This window comes from Coregonus clupeaformis, chromosome 8, assembly GCF_020615455.1.
Source record: "Coregonus clupeaformis isolate EN_2021a chromosome 8, ASM2061545v1, whole genome shotgun sequence".
In the NCBI taxonomy this organism is placed as follows: domain Eukaryota; kingdom Metazoa; phylum Chordata; class Actinopteri; order Salmoniformes; family Salmonidae; genus Coregonus; species Coregonus clupeaformis.
In genome coordinates this window covers 41,467,605-41,481,947 of record NC_059199.1, presented here as the reverse complement: position 1 = coordinate 41,481,947, position 14,343 = coordinate 41,467,605, and the positions used below count along the sequence as shown (strand labels likewise).

At 42.8% G+C, this 14,343-nt stretch overlaps 2 protein-coding genes across 8 annotated transcripts in view; one reads left to right on the top strand and one right to left on the bottom strand.

Annotated features, from left to right (window-relative positions):
* The window catches only part of rftn1a (raftlin, lipid raft linker 1a), a 52,205-nt gene extending 49,354 nt beyond the window's left edge, over window positions 1–2,851 (top strand). The window contains exon 10 of the mRNA XM_045222013.1: window positions 567–2,851. Within this exon, the coding sequence (XP_045077948.1) occupies window positions 567–926 (360 nt within the window). The 3' untranslated portion in view covers window positions 927–2,851. The remainder of the gene's footprint in view (window positions 1–566) is intronic.
* A 1,138-nt stretch (window positions 2,852–3,989) lies between these two features.
* Window positions 3,990–14,313, bottom strand: LOC121572056 (oxidoreductase NAD-binding domain-containing protein 1). 7 transcript variants are annotated; one of them, XM_041883925.2, is made up of 8 exons: window positions 14,168–14,313; window positions 13,672–13,808; window positions 13,206–13,290; window positions 12,845–12,948; window positions 11,315–11,456; window positions 10,265–10,510; window positions 5,144–5,252; window positions 3,990–4,890 (listed from the first exon to the last, which is right to left on the bottom strand). In XM_041883925.2, the coding sequence occupies exons 2-8, from the start codon at window positions 13,776–13,778 to the stop codon at window positions 4,733–4,735; spliced, it is 951 nt and encodes a 316-aa protein (XP_041739859.1). In that variant the 5' UTR covers window positions 13,779–13,808; window positions 14,168–14,313; the 3' UTR covers window positions 3,990–4,732. The 7 variants fall into 7 exon arrangements, with proteins under 7 accessions (XP_041739859.1, XP_041739861.1, XP_041739860.1 ...); XM_041883927.2 differs by having other exon boundaries at window positions 14,283–14,299; XM_041883926.2 differs by having other exon boundaries at window positions 14,198–14,294.
* Between the last annotated feature and the right edge of the window lie 30 nt (window positions 14,314–14,343).

Genomic DNA, 14,343 nt, shown 5'->3' with positions numbered 1-14,343 from the left:
TATGTTTACATTGCCAAAGCAAGTGAAATAGATAATAAACAAAAGTGAAATAAACAATAAAAAATTAACAGTAAACATTACACTCACAAAAGTTCCAAATATTTAAGTACAAAAGGGAAAATAAATCATCATAAATATGGGTTGTATTTACAATGGTGTTTGTTCTTCACTGGTTACCCTTTTCTCTCTCTCTCTCTCTCTCTCTCTCTCTCTCTCTCTCTCTCTCTCTCTCTCTCTCTCTCTCTCTCTCGTAACCTACACAATGCTGTGTCACAGTTGGTGTCATTAAAAAGTCATACTTCTAAATATAGCGGTAGATAACCCAGCTGAGATAGACCTACTCTGGTTCTGTTAATGCTCAGAGGGACAGTTCTATGGTCTAATAATAGCCATTTCTTAGTACATTACAGTCAAACAGAGATTTGGTCAATTATTTGCAGTTAACTTTCCAAGAGAGAGGCATCACCGAGATAGACTTTGTAGTGTTTTTGTCAGGTGTCTGAAGAGAGAGAGAGAGTTTAAAGAAAGAAAGAAAAAAAGATATCTTTAAAATGTCTCTCTTTCAGAAGTTGAACCTCAGGGGTCTGAACAAGGCGAAGAAAAACTCTGCCGGAGAAATGCTGAAAGAGGAGAGAAAGAACACGTCCCCAGTGATGGAGAGAGGGATGGATGGACAGAAGAGGAACACGGAAGAGGAGGAGAGAGAGTGTGAGACAGAATATCAAGAAGACTTCCCCCAGGGTACAGAGGATGGGGCCACAGACCTCAACCAGGAAGTAGAGCAGGAGAATGGCAAAGTCCCATTGGCCAGACAGGAGAAGGCTGTTAGGTTTGCAGATGTCAATCAGAAGAATGATGAAGTGAAGTCAGAGGAGAAGATCACACAGCAGCTGAGTGAAAGAGCGCTGTTTTCTGGAGTATGTTAATTAAGAACTGACAGATAGAATCAGGGCCCGTGGTCAATAAAGCATCTCAGAGTAGGAGTGCTGGAGTGTATTCATTATGGCGATTCTGTTGCAAAACATTTCATCTGTTGCAAAACGTTTTGCAAACAGAAACTGTTTACTCCGAACGGAAAACGTTTTGCAATGGAAACTATCGTTTCTATTGGACGAATTCAGGTAGGTCCCTCCCTGTTTCGTTCCATTTGCTCTGTTTGCTTCCGTTTGGTTCTTAAACGGTAAATGGTTTCCGTTAAAGGACGTAATGAATGCCCCCATGATCTAGGTTCAGTTTTATCTCCTAAAGCATAATGAATAAGCAGGGATAACTGATCCTAGATCAGCACTCCTACTGTGAGACACTTTGTGAATACAAGCCCCGACCTGGCTTCAAATAGTATTTATAAGATTGCTTGTATGGTGCCTTGCCTGGATGGAACCAATGGAATATTCCCAAAAGTGCAAACCCAGCCCACATGACACTCTAGGCAGGCTCATGCAAGTTGTAAGATTTCTAACTATTTTGTCCCAGTACTGGAAGTACTAAATAAACAGAATGACAGAAGATGAAGAACTATGTGGATATTCTAAGAACTAGTAGCTCATCGACGGAAACCAAGGCTCTTACCAGAATGGTGATTTAGTTCAAAGCCTTTATATTCCTGCTATTGTCATATATAGATTTCTATATGGATCTGTGTATATTCATATGGGCTGCTGCCAACATGTAACGGCTTCAATCAGCCTTCAAGGCACACATTTCACCTTTTGACCTCTGTTGCCTCAGATGTTGTCATGTGGAGTAGGGTGAAGTTGCCCGTAGACGCTGATCCTGGGTAAATTTAACATTTCCTCCACCAATGGTAAAGGTTAGGATTGGGGCAGGGGAAGCTGATCCTAGATCTGTACCGATGGCAAACTTCACCCCAGAGTGTTGTAATGGATTAGCTTATTAGGCATTAATATATGGAGGTGCATTTGTACAGTTGTTATGCATCTGCTTTGGGCCAGTGTCATTGGTTCATGTAGTGGCCAATGAGAATGTGCACATGATGTAGGTCAGGGTTTAGAGGTAAGAGCCTTAATTGCCATGGTAACATAAATGTTTTCCCCTACCTATGGATCACTGTTTATAGATCTATATGTATCAAAGAATACTGTACATTTAAGTAGATACTCTACTTCTCTATTTAACCCATTATAGTCAAGGTCTATGGCCCTGAGTGAATACTTAATCTACATATCATGATTGGATAGGTGTCATGGTTCCACTGCATAGCTTTCACCTACCATGTTATGTCAGGTCAGTGATTATACTTTATGGAAGGGATTTATGGAGTACATTTTAGGAATATTTGTACGGCGCCATAGTCCTCTTCCTGCTCTGGAAGTGTGTTGTGTGAGTGGTGTGGTATGCAAGTCTTTGGTAGTGTCCTAAATGGTAACGTATTCCCATTCAGCTCTGGTCAAAAGCAGTACACTATGTAGGGAATAGGGTGCCATTTGGGACGTAGCCTCCTATTACAGACAAACAGGAGGAATAAACAGTTCACAAAACAATATGTGGATTCCATTTTCTTTTATTTCAACCTGCATTCAAATTATACTGATGTCTGTGTAATCTCCTCAGTCTCCCTACATCTGAGGAGCAAAAACTCCGAAAAATATGTTAAAATCATCACAGCAACCCCCACAGAGAAACGAAAACCAGAAACCATCTGAGGGAGACGTCATGCTATGGACCAATCAGGCACCACCTGGAGGTTCCATTACAGTGCACCATGGGAGATCCCCTCTGCCCCTGTACGCAAACTCATTTGAGTATGTGAGACGTGTGTAATAGTCCCCTGTAGCTCAGTTGGTAGAGCATGGCGCTTGCAACGCCAGGGTTGTGGGTTCGTTTCCCAAGGGGGACCAATATGAAAATATATGCACTCACTAACTGTAAATCGCTCTGGATAAGAGCGTCTCCTAAATGACTAAAATGTAAATGTAATTTCAGGCCTGTATGAGTGTGTGTTTGGAGGAAGTTGTGATGTGAGCGGAAGAGAGAGATGGGATAAGGGGACATTTGCCAGGATGTGGGGGAGATATGTTTTAAGGTCTACATAATTTTTACTTTCTATAAATACTATTGCTGGTGTGATGATCTCTCTAGCCCCTTTATACCGAATGCAAACAATGTATCCTGATCTTGTCCACATTCTGATTGTCCCTGATAGTGATTGGATTATCTTGATCGGATCACAAAAAAACACATGTTAATGCGAGGTGTAACCATTGCTATAAATAACTTTTTTGAGAGCGGGCATCTGCAAGATTAAAACCTGGGACCTTCTGGTCCACATCTGGTTTCTTTTATTTGACTCTCACCTGTAATCTCCAACCACTGACCTGTCATTCTAAGCTCTGCCCCCTGAGCATTCATTCAACCAGTCTCATCGTCCCTGACTACTTCCGAAGGTGGTCAGAAAGATCTGATCACACTCAGATCCGCTTTAGCCGACATCCGCATAGCGGTTGTTTTGACGTGTCAGAGGTGGAACTGTGTTAGAGCTGTCAAATCCACAAGTGGCTCCTGGTATTATACCTAAAGCAGACATTGCCATTGGCTACACTGGAGTTCTCATTAACAGAAATCCCATGCAGCCTTGTTTAACAAGTTCGAACACTGGAATGTGAGATGTAATCTACACCTTGATTAGGCTGGTAGAAATCCTCATTATTTCTATATAGCCTACACTTGCTCATTCTGACCTAATGTGAGTGGGGTGGGTGTGGCTTCATGACAATGATCAATAGCTGCTGCTCACCGATTTGACAGCTCCAACGCAGTTACACCTCCAAAACATCAGCTATGCGGGAGTGGGCTATCGCCGGTTAACGCTTGAGCTGAGTGAATGTAGGCCTTAATTGTCTAAACTTCAAAAAATGTGGACAATATCAGTATGCATTTTAGCACCAGGTATAAACAGGGCTTCTGATGGGTGGGTTGTCTGAAAAACGAAAACCTTTATAAATGACCTCTGCTGCAAGAAATAAATAAGATTCAGTTATCAAATATTTATCCTGTACCGAATTGTACATACACATTCTTTACTCAAATACAATAGCCCTGAATAAAATGAATATTTTCTTAATTAGTTTGATACAGAAAAAGTCACTCAGAAAATAGGTGGGAGGGCAAGATTGAGTTTCTAACCGTCACTGAGGTGAGGACAGTTTGAGTGTTTCTCCACTGGGCAACGATCCATATAGTGGATCATCAGGAAAGCTATATACACACACATTATAGTGCACTTCACACAGGTCAGAGGTCAACATCAGCCAGGGTCAGATCAATGGCCCCGTACACACTCTCGGAATGTACAACTGATGTTCATTGCATTTGGTGAACACTCGAGTCAGGTGATAGTTGAGTTGAATATTCCGGTAAAGAGAGATGAGTTCAGTTGCGCGTTAATTTGTTCAAATTGTAGCCGAGTCGAGCCAGTTGTTCAAGTTGGTACCTGGTAGAAATACATGTTCAGGTGAGGGTAAAATAAATCAAATGATGCGGCCAGGTCACACCTGCGGAGAAATATGGTCCAATGTCCCACAAAATGTTGCCATGGTAACATGGGCGGGTGCGTGGTCTGGGTGGTGTGTGTCGGGTTGGTCTTTGAACCCCTAGGTACTGGGGGAGAGAGCAGGGTGGGTCCTCCCACCATTGATATCCACTAGCCAGTGATGCAGCAGTGGATAGTTAGGCCGGGGTGAGTGATGATGAAGAGGTCTGTTTCTAGTACACACTACCACCACTTCTCAAACAGTATCCTGTCCCGGGATAGGCCTAGGCTGAGCAGGGTCTGGACCATGCTCTCTATCATGGGTGGAGGGCCACACAGGTAACACAGAGTAGTGTTAGGGTCGACGTGATGACGCAACTCCTCCTCTGATAGCCTCCCACCTGGGGAAGATCAAATCAACATTTATTTAAAGTTTCATTTTTCAAAACAAGACATGGAAAACGTACTTTCATATAGTGCTGTCATTTTGTGAACTAGCATCCATTTAAATAAATTGAATGTATTTTTTTGCAGCCTATGGAAACATATTCAGTTAAAATATAGATCACTTCAACGCCACAAAGTATACAAACCCGTTGCAGATTATATCAGTAAACATTTGTAGTTGTGTTGAGGTCATTCTGTAGTACTTACGGTTCATGTACGGTTGGAGTTCCTGGTCGATGTCTGCCGTCTGTGCAGTGATGTGGAAGTCACAGGAGAATTTCTCTGGGAATTCTTTACACACGTCTATGATGGTTTTCTGAGAGCAGAGAAGAGGTCTCATTCACCCACCCACACACACACCCTGATATAATACAAATAGATATACTGATACAAATACACTGAACGAAAATATAAACGCAACATGTAAAGTGTTGGTACCATGAGCTGAAATAAAAGAGCCCAGAAATGTTCCATACGCACAAAAAACTTATTTCTCTCAAATTTTGTGCACAAATGTTTACATCCCTGTTAGTGAGCATTTCTCCTTTGCCAAGATAATCCATCCACCTGACAGGTGTGGCATATCAAGAAGCTTATTAAAAAGCATGATCATTACACAGGTGCACCTTGTGCTGGGGAGAATAAAAGGCCCCTCTAAAATGTGCAGTTTTGTCACACAACACAATGCCACCGATGTCTCAAGTTTTGAGGGAGCGTGCAATTGGCATGCTGACTGCAGGAATGTCCACCAGAGCAGTTGCCAGAAGATGGAACGTTCATTTCTCTACCATAAGCTGCCTCCAACGTCATTTTAGAGAATTAGGCAGTAAGTCCAACCGGCCTCACAACCGCAGACCACGTGTAACAAGCCAGCCCAGGACCTCCACATCCAGCTTCTTCAACTGCGGGATTGTCCGAGACAGCTGATGAAAATGTGGGTTTGCACAACCGAAGAATTTCTGCACAAACTGTCAAAAACCGTCTCAGGGAAGCTCATCGGCATGCTCGTTGTCCTCACCAGGGTCTTGGCCTGACTGCAGTTCAGTGTCGTAAACGACTTCAGTGGGCAAATGCTCACCTTCGATGGCCACTGGCACGCTGAATAAGTGCTCTTCACAGATTAATCCCGGTTTCAACTGTAACGGGCAAATGGCAGACAGTGTGTATAGTGTCATGTGGGCGAGCGGTTTGCTGATGTTAACGTTGTGAACAGAGTGCTCCATGGTGGCGGTGGGGTTATGGTATGGGCAGGCATAAGCTACGGACAACGAACACAATTGCATTTTATCGATGGCAATTTGAATGCACAGAGATAACGTGATTAGATCCTAAAGCCCATTGTCGTGCCATTCATCCACCGCCATCACTTCATGTTTCAGCATGATAATGCACTGCCCCATGTCACAAGGATCTGTACACAATTCCTGGAAGCTGAAAATGTCCCAATTCTTCCATGGCCTGCATACTCACCAGACATGTCACCCATTGAGCAAGTTTGGGATGCTCTGGATCGACAGCGTGTTCCAGTTCCCGCCAATATCCAGCAAACTTCACACAGCCATTGAAGAGGAGTGGGACAATATTCCATAGGTCACAATCAACAACCTGATCAACTCTATGTGAAGGAGATGTGTTGCGCTGCATGAGGCAAATGGTGGTCACACCAGATACTGACTGGTTTTATGATCCACACCCCTACTTTTTTTTTAGGTATCTGTGACCAACAGATGCATATCTGTATTCCCAGTCGTGAAATTCATAGATTAGGGCCTAATTTATTTATTTCAATTTATTTATTTCCTTATATGAACTGTAACTCAATAAAATCTTAGAAATTCTTGCATGTTGCGTTTATATATTTTTTCAGTATAGATATATTGATACAAATACTTGCATTGACAACCACCCTCACTCAGGGGCAACACTAGTACACTAGTGATGTGCGGGTCAGCTGTTTGTTCTAATATCCCATCCGCAACCGCCCGACTATATGTGATAAAGTGAAAATCTGAGGCCCGCACCCAACCCTAACCTGCTAATATAGAAAATGCGCTGTACAGTCAGATTGCGGAAAGATTTTTTGACAGGCCTATTTTTCTGCTTATAATTTCCTACATTTTAGCAGGCTATTTGTTAGTCAACTTGTATAATTAGATACATGCAGCTTCTTTTCTGTCATTACTTGTTGCCCCAGAAGACTAAATAAACCCTTGCTCACCAGAATAACGTCATAAATCGATAGAATGAATGGGGGGTTATCTTGATTATTGTCCAGTCATATGGTCAAGTGCTGCAAAAAAGGACCTAGTTAAGCTGCAGCTGGCCCAGAATAGAGCAGCATGTCTTGCTCTTCATTGTAATCAGAGGGCTAATATCAATACTATGCATGCCTGTCTCTCTTGGCTAGGTGTTGAGGAAAGACTGACTGCATCACTTCTAGTGTTTATAAGAAACAATGTGTTGGAAACTTCTAATTGTTTGCATAGTCAATTTACAGACAGCACTGACACACACACACTTTCCCCCACCAGACATGCCACCAGGGGTCTTTTCACAGTCCCCAGGTCCAGAACAAATTCAAGGAAACGTACAGTATTATACAGAGCCATGATTGCATCTTATATAGCGCAAGTGAACAGCAAACCTGGTTTCAAAAAACAAATAAAGCAACACCTCACGGCATAACGCCTCTCCCCCATGTGACCTAATTGTTGTGTACTGACATGTGTAACTGATACAGTGGCTTGCGAAAGTATTCACCCCCCTTGGCATTTTTCCTATTTTGTTGCCTTACAACCTGGAATTAAAATGGATTTTTTGGGGGTTTGTATCATTTGATTTACACAACATGCCTACCACTTTGTTGTGAAACAAACAAGAAATAAGACAAAGAAACAGAAAACTTGAGCGTGCATAACTATTCACCCCCCCCAAAGTCAATACTTTGTAGAGCCACCTTTTGCAGCAATTACAGCTGCAAGTCTCTTGGGGTATGTCTCTATAAGCTTGGCACATCTAGCCACTGGGATTTTTGCCCATTCTTCAAGGCAAAACTGTTCCAGCTCCTTCAAGTTGGATGGGTTCCGCTGGTGTACAGCAATCTTTAAGTCATACCACAGATTCTCAATTGGATTGAGGTCTGGGCTTTGACTAGGCCATTCCAAGACATTTAAATGTTTCCCCTTAAACCACTCGAGTGTTGCTTTAGCAGTATGCTTAGGGTCATTGTCCTGCTGGAAGGTGAACCTCCGTCCTAGTCTCAAATCTCTGGAAGACTGAAACAGGTTTCCCTCAAGAATTTCCCTGTATTTAGCGCCATCCATCATTCCTTCAATTCTGACCAGTTTCCCAGTCCCTGCCGATGAAAAACATCCCCACAGCATGATGCTGCCACCAACATGCTTCACTGTGGGGATGGTGTTCTCGGGGTGATGAGAGGTGTTGGGTTTGTGCCAGACATAGCGTTTTCCTTGATGGCCAAAAAGCTCAATTTTAGTCTCATCTGACCAGAGTACCTTCTTCCATATGTTTGGGGAGTCTCCCACATGCCTTCTGGCGAACACCAAACGTGTTTGCTTATTTTTTCTTTAAGCAATGGCTTTTTTCTGGCCACTCTTCCATAAAGCTCAGCTCTGTGGAGTGTACGGCTTAAAGTGGTCCTATGGACAGATACTCCAATCTCCGCTGTGGAGCTTTGCAGCTCCTTCAGGGTTATCTTTGGTCTCTTTGTTGCCTCTCTGATTAATGCCCTCCTTGCCTGGTCCGTGAGTTGTGGTGGGCGGCCCTCTCTTGGCAGGTTTGTTGTGGTGCCATATTCTTTCCATTTTTTAATAATGGATTTAAATGGTGCTCTGTGTGATGTTCAACGTTTCGGATATTTTTGTATCACCCAACCCTGATCTGTACTTCTCCACAACTTTGTCCCTGACCTGTTTGGAGAGCTCCTTGGTCTTCATTGTGCCGCTTGCTTGGTGGTGCCCCTTGCTTAGTGATGTTGCAGACTGGGGCCTTTCAGAACATGTGTATATATACTGAGATCATGTGACAGATCATGTGACACTTAGATTGCACACAGGTGGACTTTATTTAACTAATTATGTGACTTCTGAAGGTAGTTGGTTGCACCAGATCTTATTTAGGGGCTTCATAGCAAAGGCGGGTGAATACATACACACGCACCACTTTTCCGTTATTCATTTTTTTGAATTTTCATTTCACTTCACCAATTTGGACCATTTTGTGCATTACATGAAATCCAAATTAAAAATCAAATTAAAATTACAGGTTGTAATGTAACAAAATAGGAAAAACGCCAAGGGGGATGAATACTTTTGCAAGGCACTGTAGATGCACACACACACTACATGTTAATGTTTTTAAATGTATGTAAATTGTAAAGAGTTTTGTCTGTAGTCTTTTTCATTATGTGTCAGACCCTAGTAAGACCAGCTGTTGCCATTGGCGTTGGCTAATGGGGATCCTAATAAAGTAAAATCTAAATCATTTCTGCTTCTCTCACACAGCAAAGACGTTAAGGGACGGAGGGAAAATGCAATAATGCAAAAAAATGAAAGATTTTCCATGCAAATTTTTCAAAATTACATCAGTTTGACCAGTTTAAGGAAAAGAAAAGCTGTTAAAACGACCGAACATTTTTTGGATAAGATTTCAGTTTGGCTTAGATGCATATTTTGTGGTTGAAATACTAATCAGCTTATATGATGCTGATAAAAATAGCACCGCCACATTTACAGACGGTCCCTAACCGCGTATTCATTCTCTATGCTGAAATAAATAAATCATATTTCTCCACTCCTGTTCCCCGAGTCAAAATGTACATTTAGTGTATAATTTGACTGTAAGAAATGAGTGTCCAGATTTCAGTTAGGCTACTATTCCATTTAACCCATCTGAACAGTACAGTTCCCTTGATGTGCCATTTTGAAGTCCCTGTCTTGTGATTTGGCAGTTGGGTGTGTATTTGGACCACTACAGTTAGGCCCTAAAGCTTAGGCTACGCACTAACGCCAGATAGAAATAATAAAAGAAAAAACTCTATGTAGCCTATAGATATGAATTATATCTACAGTAAAGCCTACATTGAGGGTTTTTTTCTTCTTTTTTCCCACAATATTTATACATTTATGGATTTTTTAATGCATTTTCTCTTTATTCAACCCGCCTGCCCCCCACCTGCCTTTCATCAACACAATATTTCATGACCCTAAACCCACCCGCCCCGCGGATATAGCCACAGGGACTGCGGGTTATGAGTCAACCCGCACATCTCTCTCTCTCTCCCTCCCCCTCTGTTTCTCTCTCTCTCACCTTGAAGAGCAACTCTTGTGCGTTCTTGGCGCTGTAGCAGAGGTGGGTGGAGCCTATGTCATAGCCCCTCCCTACGTTAGCGGGGTTCTGTCGTAGCAGGTCAGCGGCGTGGAGCAGGATGGAGTATAGAGGGTTAATGCCCACGCCCCCTGCCACCAACAACAGGTCAACACAGGGGTCAGAGGGCAGGGGGTCAAAGAAGAAGTTACCGCCCACACGCATCGCTACATGGGAGTCGACGGTGCACTGAGAGAGAGAGAGAGAGAGAGAGAGAGAGAGAGAGAGAAGGAAGAGAGAGAAGAATAAAAATAGTGATTGTTTTGTACTAATAAATAACTCAGGTATGAGATGTGTCCACATTCTAGAAGTCTCTGCTTTCTGTTCCCTATTGTGGAGAAAAAGTATGTTATAGAGGTTTAAAAAAAAGTACTTCCAGTGCAGCATCGGTTTAGCTACTTCTGACAGGAGTCTCAGGAGATGCTGTTACACACACTATGGGAGAGAGAGAGATCTTATGGCTGGTAGGGGGGTTCTTTTGAAGACATCAGCAGCAAATTCCCTTTCTCTTTACACACTCATACGCGCGCACACACTCATACACATACTCATACATATACACACACACACACTCTCCTCTGCTTTATCTGTTGTCATGGTCTCCCCACTCTAACACAGTACAGACAGGAGGAAGAGTTATCAAACAACAGGCTCATCAAACAATCCCAGGGCTGAGTGCAGTCTCCAACCACTTTACTGTGGAATATCAGACAGCTTTATGTGGCGACAACCACAGTCACACACATGCTCAGAGAAGACACAGCTACTGGATGAGATCAGACTTACAATAAAACCTATACACACACACAGACAGACAGACAGACATCATCAGATGGAGAGACAATTTTGCCTAAGAACACAGCCATGAATAAAGAATGGTACCAACACATCCTCCGAGAGCAACTTCTCCCAACCATCCAAGAACAGTTTGGTGACGAACAACTTTTGACCACGACAGTAGACACACACACACACACACACACACACACTCACCCTGGTGTGTATCCAGTGTGCGGGGGGATGTTGTGTGTATTTGACAGCCAGCTCGATAACGCCCTCTCTCTGCAGCAGACCTGGACTGGAACACACAGAGAATCCTCCTACCTTCTCCATACCAGGGATAAAGAAGTCCACCCTAGAGACAGAGACAGAGAGACAGACAGACAGAGACAGACAGACAGAGAGAGAGAGAGAGAGACAGAGACAGACAGAGACAGACAGACAGAGACAGACAAAAAGAGCACTGTTAATGTTAAGTAATGCAAAACGTGTCCAACTGAGAACATAATCTAACGGATTCAAACTCAACCTCAAAATGTACAGAATGTGTCCATGTCTCTCACATATCTCTACATAACATACCACTGGAAGTGGTAACTTGGCTGAAACTCATAACTTTCCACAAGTTTTAAAAAAACGACAAGTACACAGCCCTCCAAGGCAATAACAACTAGCAAGCATCTCTCCCTCTCCCTCTCTCTGACACCTAAACAGAGACACACACATATGTTTCTCCCACTCCTCCTACCCACCTGTCATATGGACTGGAGGAGGTGTAACCAAAGTATTTACATCTATTTTACATTCATTACTGAACGCTGGGGGGCAACTCACCAACCACTTCTGTTTATACACAACACAAACCGCCCACCAACAGTATGGACCACAGAGTCAAAGGGGATATTTATCAACTGAATGTACTTTTACATCACATAAATTAAACATGTTTATGGATGTGTGCTTTGCTTTTAGCTACAATACTAATGCCATGGTCCTTTGTAGCTCAGTGGGTAGAGCGTGCTACTTGTAATGCCAGGGTAGTGGGTTCGATTCCCGGGACCACCCATTCGTAATGTACGCACGCACGACTAAGTCGCTTTGGAAAAAAAGTGTCTGCTAAATGGCATATATTATAACGCCTGTTAATGGGTCTAAAATAACCTCCCCAACTGTTTCCTGATGTCATCATATGCATTTGTTTATCAAATGATCAACTTATTTATTTACCTGTATTTTAACCAGGTGGGTTGATTGAGAACACCCTCTTTTACCACAATGACCTGGGGAAGAGTGGCAGCAGAGAGCAACACCGTAAATAGCGTAATGCACATTCAATGCAACACTTCCCTCTAGTGCCTGGTAAAGGTATTATAGTCATTATAAAAAAGGCTCGTTCAAGACCTTGACGGATTGCAGCATGTCATTTCTCTCACTGTGTGCGATGATTGACAGCAGCCTGTGTCAGATAATAAACTCAATAACCTCTATGCCCCTGTGTGGACCTTTTGTCCAACAAACTGTACCTTTGTTGATGTGATATACTGGTTAATTGTGACAACACACTGCCTCTCCCCACTATACCGTATCTACCCGTACCTACAACCTACGCACTTGTGCAGATCTGAAAGGATTGGATAGGTGTAAGCATCCTCGCCCCATAGCCATTGGTGTAAATGCTGTATTCAGATTCCTTTCAATGAGCTATGAATGTAGCCAAACAAATGAGAGTACTGTACTACTCACCACTGGCCAGCTCTGAAAGTGAACTCTGGATGGACAGCTAGCCGGAGGCGTTTCACTGTCTCAGACTCGTCCATGATGCCACATACCCGCGCCGGATATACACGCTGGACACACACACCAACACACAGTTTACAAATGAAATAACCTGTCAATCAATCATGAAGATTAACATTTTAAAACTGTGGCATTAGTTGAGACTCTGAACATTAGTAACCTTTAGCCTAGACATACACAGACAAGCAAAATGGCTTCGATAGTGTCAGTCTCATCATAACACAGATTCTAAAACTGTTTTCAGCTTTGAATTGCATAAGCCACAGGCTTGTTGCTATAGTATGAACACAGCTGGATGGTCACTCACATCTTGTCTATAGTTGCTGGCTGTCCTCTCTAGATGGTCCATTTGTCTTCTGGATGACATTTTCCTGAAAAGACAACAGAAATGCCTACTTTATTTAAACATGTCTGTCTATCAGAAAATAATGTAGCCAAGCTGATCATCACAAAGGTCAGTTACGTGTATAACCTCAATGGCCCCTAGAAAGAGACTTCAGTCTCACCTGTGTGCAGACGTCAAAACAAACAGTAAATTGACTTTTACCTATTGTTAACTGGGTCCAGCGAACTTTAAGTAAATAATGATAATCTAAAAACAGGCGAGTAGTTCCGGGTGTATGGAAGCTTTGGTGTTGTTAAAGATGTGACAAAAGTGTAGTAGCCGCACAATCAGCCTCAAGCCCTGTCCTAACTCCGCAACAATGACAGCGGGGTGAAGGGCCACCTGACACCAACAATACTCGACATATTCGAGATGAAACCCAACTCACCTTGTGATCGAACACGGGCACAATACACGGGACCGTAGCAGACCGCCGTACGTCCCCGGCAATGTGGAGCTTCGAGCAGCCGTGGAAAGTATACAGGGGACGCTCATTGCGCTTTACCTTTTCTTTAGAGACGCAACCTATTGAGGTAGAGAGTGGAGAAAGAGAGAAAGTTGGTGTTGGTAGCTAGCTAGCTATAGTGATCAAAACCAGATTTGACAGATGACAGTGAGCAAGCTGGTGACAGTCATTTATCGATAGCTAGTTGACTAGTTAGCTAACGTTAACAGTAAAGCAATATAATTAATTGCTACAGAAATCGATTACGACACCCTCGGTCTCTTCTTATTTTAGCTAGCATCTCTGCACCACAGCATTTACGTTTGGTGTAGCTAGCATGCTAACCAACCACAGTTTTTAAAATAGTTTTTTTAACTAGCTCAGCCAGCCCAGTTACACAAGCCTATGCCCTTTCACTTAATTAACAGTTACAGCATACAGCTATCGTAGTCTTGACTGCATTCCCTACAGAATATAGCTAGTCTCTCTGAAAAGCAAGTCTTGCCAATCTCATGAGAATATGTTTTATATGATCTTCTTGCAAGTTAGATAACCTTCCTGAAAATGTGTTGACTCCGGAAGTGATTGACGGCATACTCTTTCGTGTATTCATAT